The sequence below is a fragment of the Asterias amurensis genome, chromosome 5, assembly GCF_032118995.1.
Source record: "Asterias amurensis chromosome 5, ASM3211899v1".
In the NCBI taxonomy this organism is placed as follows: Eukaryota; Metazoa; Echinodermata; class Asteroidea; order Forcipulatida; family Asteriidae; genus Asterias; species Asterias amurensis.
In genome coordinates this window covers 23,676,058-23,688,606 of record NC_092652.1, presented here as the reverse complement: position 1 = coordinate 23,688,606, position 12,549 = coordinate 23,676,058, and the positions used below count along the sequence as shown (strand labels likewise).

Here is a 12,549-nt window from a genome sequence, read left to right as displayed (position 1 = left end):
GGCTGCATTTGATGTTGGAAACACCGTGCATAATGTTCCCTGCTAAACAAATTGACATGGGAGTTAAAGCCGGAACCGGAGCCAAAGCCGAGGTTTGAAAAGAGCCCCAAAGCCTAAGCCGGATCCATGGTTCCGAGAAAGGAAACCAAAGTGTCTTCAACGTACGTGCAGACAACTGCTATAGCCAAAAAGTTGTTATTTATGGAGCCACAGCCCAGGCCGAGGTTTGGAAAGAGCCCTAAGTCTAAGCCGGATCCACATGGTTCCGGATCCTCATGGTTCCGAGAAAAGGAACCAAGTACCTTCAACGTGCGTGCAGACAACTGGTAGCCAATAGGTTGTTATTTATGGGTTCAAGTAATCCAGCTTAATCCAATAATTGGAGTGATTAAGAAAACTGCTCGCTGATGTCTTGAAACGCAACAGTCTTAACTTATGTTTCTTCTTTTCTTATAAATTGATACCACGGGGAGAAGGAGGTTGCAGAGGGGCGATGGTTTTCTCATTGATCTCATGACCTCTCAGCGGATATGGCATAAATTTCTCAGCCGTGGATTCTCGTGTTTGTGATTCGAGATGGTCGAGCCGGAGTTGTGTACTCGGCACCTAAAATTAGAATCCCTCCCTTCAACTCCAGGTGTCTCTCCAATTAGAGCCAATCGCCTTCTGGATTGGGAACCTTGAGATTAAAGGGATCTTCTCTTGTAATTTTCGGATTTACATTTTTAATGAATTAGCAATTTGTTTTTTAAAAAGAGAGCACCGCGCTTTTTCGATCGTGCCGCGGGTATTTCTATTTTGAAAGTCCGAAACGATAACACAGACATCCATATTTTTTTTAGACTTTACCATAACCCTTAGGCACATTCGTGAATTACAGTAATAAACATTCTACACAAAAGCGCACCTTGAGGGTTTTTCCCTCAATTTAAAAGTTCATTTCTTTTCACAGAATCCGTTTTTTAAAAACAGAGTACCGCGCTCTTTTGTGCCGCAGATTTTTGAAAGTCTGAAGCGATAATGCAGACATTCACACTCAACCGTAATCCTTATTTTATCAATTTCTGGAATGATCATTATAGACTACATCCCACCTTGGGTATTTTCCTCGATTGGAAATTTTGTTTTCCCCAAAAAAATCAAATTTCAGATTAATACAAAATTGGTAGGCTTACAACAAATCTCAATGTAATAAAAATATTTGACAAAACCAATGTTAGAAATATCCCCCGACAATTAGCTCATCAAACGCTGTCCGCATTTGAGAGAGATCGCCAAATAAGGTGAAAAGTTGACAGCAGCCTGAAAAATATTGAAGTTCCAAAAACAAGACACCCCCCCCCCCAATTTCACTGTTAAATATTGTCTAAGCCATATTCACCTATTTGAAAACTATTGTAATATATTTTATTTAAAATTATAAATAATTACTTTATTATATATATATGGACAATTGACTGATTTATTGTGTTTTTTGTAGGGTCATCAATTAAGCACTTAGATACTTCTTTCGAAAATATGTGTCTCATCCCTTTAAACAAACGACAAAGAAAAAAACCCGCATTCATTCAAAATCCGGAAATGGATTTAACAGTAGATCGTATTAACGGATTCATCCGTCAAAAGCATTACGCCAATAATCATCGTCGTTTCGGTCAAACTATCAGATCAAATATACATTGTATGACATTTTGGACGAAATCGTTCCCTATATGTTATAATGACTCCGTTACACGATTACGTAATTTATTACTGAGACGTAATTACATCACTATTACGCAACAATCTAAGACGTAATTGTAGATATCATGATAAGGCATTTTTGCTCCATATTGCGACATAACTTGTGTCATTTTTTTAGTCCAGACAGAGGCAATTCCATTTGACTATGATTTGCCTTAGAACTCCACGCGTAGAGACATAATTCTGAATTGATTGCAGACCGCAAATCATTTAAGTAGTTTGAGGGGGAAGGAGGGTTTCAGCAATTTCCACAGATTTGAAGGATTTGAAGGATTTCTAAATTGCATATAACAAGAGGGGACATGAAAAAGGAAATAAAGATACTGCTTCTTTGAAATGTATGTGTTTGCAGAATTTGTTTAACAATTCGACCAGTCATTTATGTTGAATGTCGGCCTCCGTATTGTTCCTTTTCTTTGACTGTATAAAACTTACACTTCTCTGTTCGCGATTACATTGTAATGCTGTGTTTTTGACAGCATTGAAACAAATGTAAATTGAATGGATATTATTTGATTTAATCAATTGGGCCCACAACTTAATATAAACATTAACAAGTTCGATCAGTTGTGTAACAAGTTCAGACAAAATCAACCATTTTGTAATTAACCCGAACAACAACTGCTGTCTTCACATAAATAGAACAGCGTTGAACACCATCGTAGCTTGTTTCAAAAACTCAACACGATGTGCTGAAATGTTCAGTCCATATCGCATCTTCGATCTTCAAGAGCATTGTGCCGAAACCTCGAACATTCATGCGAACATTAACGTGCATTGACTGGGTGACATGACTTAACACCTAAACGTGTACGGATGCCCTCAGTTGCAATTAAACTTGCATCAAGTGAAGTTGCCGTCGACGAATGAACAAAGTTCATGACAGACAATGTGGCCCACTTTTTTTACACTGAATAATAAGGTTTACCGTGGGGTACTTTTATTAATCAATGGCGCTCTTCTCAAAAAGAGCGGGAACAGAGCGATGGCGAAAAAAACATCAGCCGAAAAAGCCGCGCTGCCGCCCTGTTCAAGAAACGAGACAGAGCGGATGGAGTGATGAGAGGTGGGCCTCAAGTTGAGTTTACTTCCGTGAATGCTCTCACTGAATGACACGACGAAGAGGGAAGCAAGAGTGGGGAGACTGAGCATGGAGCCGGGCAATCGAAAGGGTGACACCGCGGTCCTTGCTCCGCGGAGTGCCCTGATCACACAGACATCCTGTGAGTCTGAATTGGTAAGGGTGCACGGGGGGGGGGGGCAAGCTTACTATTTGTCTGAATGCTTTGTTTTTGAAAAGATAATGGCACCAATGCATTTTCGTTTAGGTAAAGGACACCCTTATGAGGGCATTTTACATTTCTACATCGGAACATTTCAAGGGCACCAAGGCATTGGCAAGGGGGCATGGAGGCAATCGCCTTTCATCCGTGAGGTATCGGGCAACAGTATGATTTATGTATAAATGATTACAACACATAATCTGAGGAACATAGCCATGTTTACATTACCAACATATTGTCACAGTCTGTATTTATATATCGCCTTAAGGTCACATATGTCAAAAATCTTACATGAAATCGAAACGTCATGGCCCTCAAAATCAATACCAACTTCCTTGACTCTTTCCAGACTTTGGATTCTTTTCGGAAGCAAATCCAGCGAGCAAAGCGACCGCTCTATTCCCTTAGAACACTGGCATGACTTGTTTCCCCAACTCCACTTTTTCAAACCATACTTGTTTTTTCCACAAATCCACCGTATTTATCAAACAGTTTCGCCTTGAACGAAAATCATGTCAAATTCATAGATATTTCACATGAGTGGTAAGCCGATTGTGTAATCATGCATGAAGCAACAAACCTGTGGCAATTTTTGCTCAATCCTTTGTGCAAGTCAAGAGTAGTGGTGAACTACCATGCACATAAAAACACATCACCCTTAATTGGTTACATAAACCGAAATCATTCAGTTTTCTCGAATGTGACTTCATTTCAGATTGAAATATTTCACAGACAAAAATTTCTAAAATTCAAATTTCAACGATGTATTTTATCCTAATACCAATCCGGTAAAATACATTTAACACAAATAAATAAACAAATAATATATTGTACCTGTCTTTCTGTCAAGTTGAGCGTGACTGCTATTTCGTATCTGCGCAGGCGCGTAAGGTAGTTATTGTGGCTGAATTCCGTCTCAAGCTCCCGGATCTGGTCTTTGGTAAACGCCGTCCGCTCTTTCCTTGGTTTTGAGTTCAGGTCGAGTTTGTACCCCTGATCTCCGCTATTGCCTGCAATCAAAAGCAAATAAAACAATATTATATTAAATTATCATGAACATAATTCATATCTCAAGCTTCACAGCTGTAATTCCTAGCAGGGACTCAGTCGCAAGTTAATATATACTTTTTACCTTCTGGAAACCCACTTTTTCCAGGCAAAATTGTCATTGTGCTCGGAAGGTTTTGTGTTGATTGTTTTGATTCTGCATAGTTTTCTGCTCAGTAGTTTTTAGCATGGAACCAGTCACGAGGAATACACATTACATTATATATTTGTTTCGCTGGGAACCTGTATCTGCTCAGCAATTATTTTTTGCTAAGCAATTTGTTAGTGTGCTCTGTCTTTGTGCCGAAATTTGGGTCTGGATTGTTTGAAATAAGCGTCAGGTTTTATACCGTGAGTTTTTGATAATCATTCCAACTTGAGTTAGGCCCAGTCTACTAATAGGCAGCCATGGCTACAGCTACGGCTGCGGCTGGCTCACCGCGTCATCATGCGTCAAAGTATCATATGACGTACACAGCAACACCATTAGCAACATTCGTAGCCGTATCATAATTTCCAATGGTCTGTTTCATTATGCCCCATTTTGCCTCCAAGTATGAAACGAATAAAGTAAACAATCGTGTCCGGAGCAATGGAAGTATAGGTTTTATTTCCAAATATTATTTCACCGAGTGTGTGTGATTCTGCTCAGTTCACACAATCTGATGTAAGGGGATACCAATAAGTTACAATCCCCAAAATGCTGTTACTGGACATGACAGCACAAGTGTGTTGTATCCCCCCTCCAAATCCCAAGAAGACCCGAACACATAATCCTGTCAGAGTTGGGCAGCTGTTACAACAGCACTAATGCTGTTACACCACCGGTGTATTTGACACTCTGTCTTCTCCAGCCCTTGCACAATCAATCGGCCGAAATACTCGCTTATTGTTTTCACAGTGTAACAGTGGTGTAAAAATTTAAGGGGGAGCGAAGTGGCGCGAGAAATTAACGCCTCTTGTTTATGAGTGCCTTGCGGTCACGAACGCGACGCGTGCCAGTCTATTTTTGTTGTTGTAAAGTTGGTGTCCCCCGCCTAAAACACTTTCCATGTTTATATTATCAAACAGCTAGAGTCCATTCCTTTTCATTAAGGGCCCTAATTATATTTGAAACAAGAAACCAATGTTATTCTATGGTTCATTATTGCAAAATGACAACAAGTTTCGGGTTCGGGTTATGGTAGGCTATACTACTGGTTAGTGTTGCAGCGGCCTGCAGACGCTACTCACATGACTTTACTAAATTCACAAGGGATGAATTACATAGGCCTAAAGTTACAAACATGTATATATTGGAAACACTGCACACTTGGGTTTAGAGTATATAGGCACGGTTCGTTGGCATCTGATGTCGTTGTCATGAAATATGGAACCCGAAATTGCACAAAGAAACTGCAGAAAATAATTATTGTGTGCGAGATATTCTCCACGCACCTTTACTGACAGTGACAGGTTCTGAGTTTCAAAATAAAATGAAACTGTCCAAAGGTCACACAAATGTTTAATGATCCCCTTGCTGACACCGTGTCAGTAAAATAATGGGAACAGTGCGGGTTAACTATTCAGTATTTATTGATTTCAAAAGAAAAGAAAAGAAAAGAACAAATTCCGACAACAACTGTTTAGGCCTATTGCTTGTGGTTCAATGAAGTTAATATAAAATTTAAAAAGCAACACTGTTAAAAAAAATCTGCTTTAAAACAGTCGACAAGAAATTGAAGTTTAGGATATGGGCCTTTTTTCATAAAGATGTTTAGCGGACAATTCTGCTAAGCAAATAAATGCCTTTGCTCAGCAAGAAAGTATAGTGGGGTGGTACCAGTCACATCAATGGTAAATGTACGGAGTTTTGGCTGGTAACCTATTGTTGGTAGTGTTTTTCTGGGCTAAGCAAGCTTTTGTGCTAACATGCTTTATGAAATCGGGCTCTGTACACAAAAATAACAACCCAGAAAAATTCATCAACTTCCGGTAATATTAAACTCATCAACTGAATATGTTCACTTGACAACAACATTTTTGTCAAAGCTCCCTGCGCATTATCAATCTATCAAAACCAAACCCTTATGAATATAATCCCTGAAAATCTTCCCCAGAAAGTAGCCTGTGTAAAAACTTAAGGGGGCATCGACACACTCGACCTGTCTGCTTTGCATGCGGCCGAGCATAGAGCAAGGAACAGCCAGTCACCACAACCAAGTAGGTATACACGCTCAACCCGCTGCTGGTTAGCGGGGCGCGTGAACACGAAGCCGCGGTGCATAAGCAACACGACTCCCCCGTTATTAGCGGGTGCTGACACGCTGCCAGTCACCCGTAACTGTTCTGCGACTGTGCGGGTGAGATTTGAAGTTCAACGACAAAATGAGAGTTTTATAGCCAAATAGAGACATACTATGAGCCTTCTGCTCAACAAAGAGATGTGGTTTATGTGCATGTCATATATAAAGCGTTTTGAAAGTTTGATTTCTAATTAAAGCCGTACAAGATTGTTATTAGGGAACAATTTAAAATGTCTCACGCAAAATAACAATTGACTTGAAAACTTCTTAATTCTTAAACAATATATACCAAACTGTAACAAGTTTGATCTGCCTTAGGATGTTCATAAAAATATGGGACGGTTCGCACTAATTACTCCCCCCCCCCCCCAAAAAAAAAAGTTATCGTCTTATTGCTCTATGTTCCGACCCATAGCTATCCTTTTAAAGGAACACATTGCCTTGGATCGGTCGAGTTGGTCTTTGAAAAGCGTTTGTAACCTTTCGGCATAAAATGCATATGATTAGAAAGATATTTTAAAAGTAGAATATTATGATCCACACAAGTATCACTCGAAATTGCGTGGTTTTCCTCTTACCTCGTCGAAGAACACGGTCGGCCATTTACGGGAGTCAAATTTTTGACTCCCATAAATGGCCGACCGTGTTAGTTCGCAAAGTTTAAGGAAAACCACGCAATTTCGAGGCAAGTATGTGAGGATCATTGTATGCTACTTTTAAAACATCTTTCCGACCATGCATTTTATAACAAACGGTTACAAAACGCTTTTTATAGACCAACTCGTCCGAGCCAATGCAACGTGTTCCTTTAAGGACCATTGTCTACAAGCTTTGCTTCTTCCGTTCCCTCCAAAATATTTACATTTTGTGATGACTTTCTTTGGTTTAATACCGTGGACTGAAACTGGATAGCAAAGTCTTTCTCCAAGGTTAATCATTTCAAGTGATCAATTTGTTAAACAATTTGGCTGCGCTACAAAAATTGGGAACCCCGCCATGATATCAATTTCAAAATGTCCAAAAATAATGTCTCCAACAAAACAGCTGTACTTCAGGTCTTAATATTTTGTGGAACAATAAATTACGTCTCCCCAACCCAAAAATGATTTATACTCTAGCGGGGTCCAGGTACATGTGATATGGGTTTACAGCGAGCTCAGGAGGGACTTTAGCGGATGTTATTAATATTTACCAATTTCCGAAAACAAAAAGGAACAAACTGCTTTACAACAAAGGGGTGTGTTGACCGGGGGAAGAGGGGCGGGGGAACAGACTGCTCTGTGTTCTTTTATAGAGAGTACGATATATCGTAGTTTTTAACCTGGTTTTTATCGCTTACTATCATTATCGTCGTCTTACGTGAGTTTTATTTAGTCTTTTTAACTGTCGTGTAATATTTGATTGATTATAGCCTACATGAATTTTTGTTTACATTGAATGAAAAACACTTTGGTCGTCAGTGTCTTTTGGGAAAAGAGAACAAAATATGTAATAACAGTGTAGAAAGATTTGCGGTATACTCCATGTATGCATACTCTCTTAATGTAAAAGAGTGAACTATTTCAAGAGCCATATGTAGGACAACTCTTTTTCGAGTGGTCTTCCACTCTTTTAGATTGAAGGTTACATCTCTTTGAGGGATTTTCACTCTATCCTGGAGTGGAACCCCTCTAAAAGAGTGAAATAACCGCCACTCTTTTTGAAGAGCCATATGAGGGACAGCTCGAAATGTAAAGAGTGGTGTTTTTCACTCGTTTACATTTAGGAGAGAACAGTACATGACATCTCTGCTACCTAGTAGTACAAGTTATAGTTTTTTCCCCAAAAAGAACAATATATTACAATGAAGACCAAGTCTTCTCTTTTGCTATTAATGTTTAAACCTTCAGATTAAAACTAATCGTATTACAAATAGAAATCGCTGTCTTCTAAACCTGTCACAACATTGGATTGACACACCAACGCCAAAATCTAGTTTTGCTTTTAACCAAAATCCTCATTTAACTGGGAAAAACCTAAACGCCATGTGTTCGAGAAACTGATAAACAAATCCCCCATTTTTAACAGCAATTTTGTTTCACCCCAACAACTGACATCATATATCCGCGTTGACAACAACCTGCTGCCTGGCGCAATTCCGTTAAGATTTGACAGTAACAGGTCAAAGGTCAGACCCCAAAATGAAGGACTTGCAAATTGGTAGAGACATGCAGTCGACGGAGTGAACATCTGCGAGAGTTTTTTCCTTTCTTGAACCATCTTGAACTGAGCACAAGTTTTGGTTCGCCTCTCAACGGAATGCCCAGGGGAGCAGGATACGGGCTTACAAGAGAGTGCCTCGCAGCGACACTGGAATACAGGGGTCTACGAATTATTGAAGGTAACCGCATTCTAGATACGAACTATTTCCTCCATGAACTATCTTAGTGGTGAACCAGCAGCCTACATGGGTCTTGTCATCTTAAACACTGCACTCTTTGAGTAGGCCTAAGTAGGCCTATACAGCCCGATTTATTATTTAAAAAAAACATTAAAAATTCTCATTGATCTCCGTTTGATTACCAGGATTTTTCACAGGGGGTGGGGTAGGGTGTTTGGGGGGAGGGGGGGGGGAGGGGGGGGGGAGGGGGAGGGGGGAGGGGGAGGGGTGAGGTGTGGGAGGGGTGAGGTGTGGAAATTGTCAAGTTCAGCTTTACTTTCCTTTATATAAATCTGAATTTGAAATTCGAATCAAATAAAATCAAATTAAATTAAATCAAACGGCCTTCTACAAGCCAAAGTCTGATCAACGCATACATTATTATATTACACGAAGATTCGCCATCAAAACAGAATTTGGGACAAAAGAGAATTGTAATCATTAACTTTTAAAACCAATACTAGAAGCATGGCATTGATTGTTGATAATGATCTTGGTTTTGCCGAAGGCAATTTAGGCCTAGTTTATACGTGTACTTTTCAAAAAAAAAGTATTTTGTCCACAAATATTTACCGCGCATTCTTGCACGCCATTTTTGCGCTGCACTCTCGGAAGTGAAAGTAAACTGGTATCGTTTTACAGTGTGCCCGGGTCAACCAGCCTTAGGGTATTAAACTGACCGATTTAATATTTTGACTCAAAAATTGACTTTATTTTTGTTGTTTATTTCTTCTCTCCTCCTTCAAGGTTTTTTTCCCTTCTTTTGTTTCCAAGCTAGGATTAACCAGCAAGACAGACGCCTGGCTAGATTTGTTCCAAATAGTCTGTCATCGAGGATTAGTCCATGGATTCATTTGGCAGTATACATAGCAGCTAAAGCACCCCCTCGAAAGCTTTGCCTCCCCGGGTTATCAGACTCCTGAAGAGTGTCTCTCTGACAGGCACACCAGCTCGACCTCGAGACAGACACAGGGGCGAAATGGTTGGCCTGACAGTGTCCGAGTTTTACCGTCATGGGAAGGTTGAGACAATAAAACATTATGAAGACTGTAATAGTCACATATCAATTCAATAAACAGATCACTTTTATATCTTCTTAAAGTACTCTCTCATAAGCCTGCACCATTCCTGTGCGGATGTCGCTTGTAAATACTATTTCTTGAGACGTTTTTCAAACAACAACAATAAGTTGAACGATATACTTTTAAAGATTACAATTTCCGTTTGTTTTAACTCACGTATGAAAATACAAACAAATTGTGTATTTTTTATTTGTTTCAACTCTAAAGACCGACACAGCCGGAAGTGAAAACACGACGGCCATTTTGAAGGGCGCCCACGTGGAACGCTACCATACCCGTTCCAAGGTTCCTCAACGAGTAACCAACTTTCCTTGGCTGTATCTTCTCCTGGCACTATTCGCCAGTCTCCACACAGTAAGTACAAAAACGAAACGAGGTGCATAAAAACAGAAGAACTGGAAGTTACAGGAGTAAACAAACCTCCAATAATACTACAAAAGTGTCCTAACAACTCCCGCTGGATTACACTACATTGACTACCAAAACACTCCAAATGGTTGTACGGACACTATAGCCCTGCAGCGTAAACCGTTAGAAGACAAGGCAGTGCGGTAAATACTGTATATCTACATTACACCTCGAAGGCACAAAACGATGAGTGATGACAAGTAAGGAAATATCTCCACGATCTGTCTGAGGTTGACTTGTCAATTTCACAGAGCCCAGACTCGTATGAAGGAAAATACATGTTGGAAATGAGGTTTTGAGTAATTGTTTCCCCAGCATAAATATTAAGGGTGAATCACACATAAAAAAGGTCCACAACAGCTTTAAAAAACGCACGCATCTTTCGAGAAGCACCAGGGCCCAATTTCATAAAGCCTGTAAGCACAAACATTTTTTTGCTTAACATGAAATTTCTTCCTTGATAAAAACAAGGTTACCAACCAAACTTTAATTTGTTGCATATTGCTTGTTGCTGGCATTCAGCTGTTGTTTGCTTATTCTGAAAATCACGTGGAAATTTGGTTGGTAATCCTGTTTTTATTATGGAAGACCTGTCATGCTAAGCAAATTTTTGCGCATACAGGCTTTATGAAATTGAGCCCAGACCACTTGGCTACGACACACGCTAAGTGAACTCAATACTATTCGCGGTTAAGAGCCACTGCTGACAAACAAGTCTGACACTGAGATCCAGTTCTTTTAGGAGGTACATACTAATGCTGACAATCATGTCCACCTTTTGAAAGACGGTCCTAGCGTTGTAGTTTTCCAAGGAGCTTTTTTTTAACACTAATATAACAGTATACTCTGAAATGCAAGAGAAGTAGATCCAAAACAGCCTGACTTAGTGTAAACGCGTTTCTCCTTAAAAACATTAAAGATACTGGAACACCTTTGGTATAATGTCAAAGACCAGTCTTCCCACTTGGTGTATATCTCAACATATTAACCTGTGAAAACTTGAACTCAATTGGTCGTCGAAGTTGCGAGATAATAATGGAAGAAAAAACACCCTTGTCACACGAAGTTGTGTGCTTTACATGTGCTTGATTTCGAGACCTCACGCACGAGGACTCGAATTAAATCCAAATATTTTACTGAGAAGTTACTTCTTTCACAAAAACTACGTTACTTCAGAGGGAGCCGTTTCTCACAATATTGTATACTATCAACAGATCTCCATTGTTCGTTACCAAGTTATCTTTATGCTAACAATTATTTTTGAGTAATTACCAATAGTGTCCAGTGTCTTTAAATGGAAACTATATTGGATAGTGCGAGATAATTATCCCAAGCACCATGAACACTCCTGACCCAACTAACATTTCCACGATCAACATTCAACCACGAACCGACCACGGACCCAACAAATAAACGTAGTACGAGAGTTCATTCTCCGTAAAAGCATCTCAAGATAATGACAGATTTATGGCGAGAAGAAGAGAGGGGGGGGGGGTAGGTCTACATGCCGCTGAATCAGTTCATTCACAAGGAGAGTGTGTACCATTAGACTTGATTCAAGTCTCGTTCACGTCCGAGAGGTCCCTGAGCCTTCAAAATGTAGCTATACACATGTGGCACAGTAATGGGGGAGTTTTCTGATGTAAGGCGATGGGACTAAAAAATAAAAGGACTCTCACGGGGATGGGACTTGAGTCAAGTCTAGTCTAGTTGGGATACATTGACCAGAGGTATAATTCCTAGCGACGATGGGGACTCGTATATTAACAGTTGATTCATGGGGGTGCAGCGGCGAGCTCGACTACCCCCTCGCAGCCGGGGCTGAAAAATCAGAGATTGAATTCTCTCGAAGAAAAGAGAAAAGAAGAAAGAAGTTTTACAGAGATCCTAGCCAGGGACGACGTCTGAAGCTTTCCATAGACGCTAGCGAAACTTGTCCTTCGTTATTGATCTGATTGCCAATATAGTCATAAAAATGACAGAGAGACACATATTTGAGGATGAACAGCGCCCTACCTGACTCAAGACGTGTTAGGCCGCAGAATCCAACAAACAACTCCTTTTAAACAAAAACTAAAAAAAAAAAAAAAAAAAAAAAAAGCGCAGCGTGGATTTTTTTTTTTGCGTGTGCATTTTATTGGGGTTGACCTCACCATAAATTACGAAATACCGGAAAAACCGACGCGAAATGAAAGTGATGGAAAGCCGAGTTAGTCCAGATCTAATAATACATAGAAGTGGCCATGGGGTTTGTGTATATAGAATCGAAGCTAAGGTAAGAC

The 12,549-nt window shown here is 39.9% G+C and overlaps 1 protein-coding gene across 1 annotated transcript in view; it reads right to left on the bottom strand.

The window, feature by feature from the left end:
• The window catches only part of LOC139937773 (uncharacterized), a 36,736-nt gene that overhangs the window by 6,787 nt on the left and 17,400 nt on the right, over positions 1 to 12,549 (bottom strand). Inside the window, exon 3 of the mRNA XM_071933078.1 lies at positions 3,861 to 4,036. Coding sequence (XP_071789179.1) covers positions 3,861 to 4,036 — 176 coding nt within the window. The remainder of the gene's footprint in view (positions 1 to 3,860; positions 4,037 to 12,549) is intronic.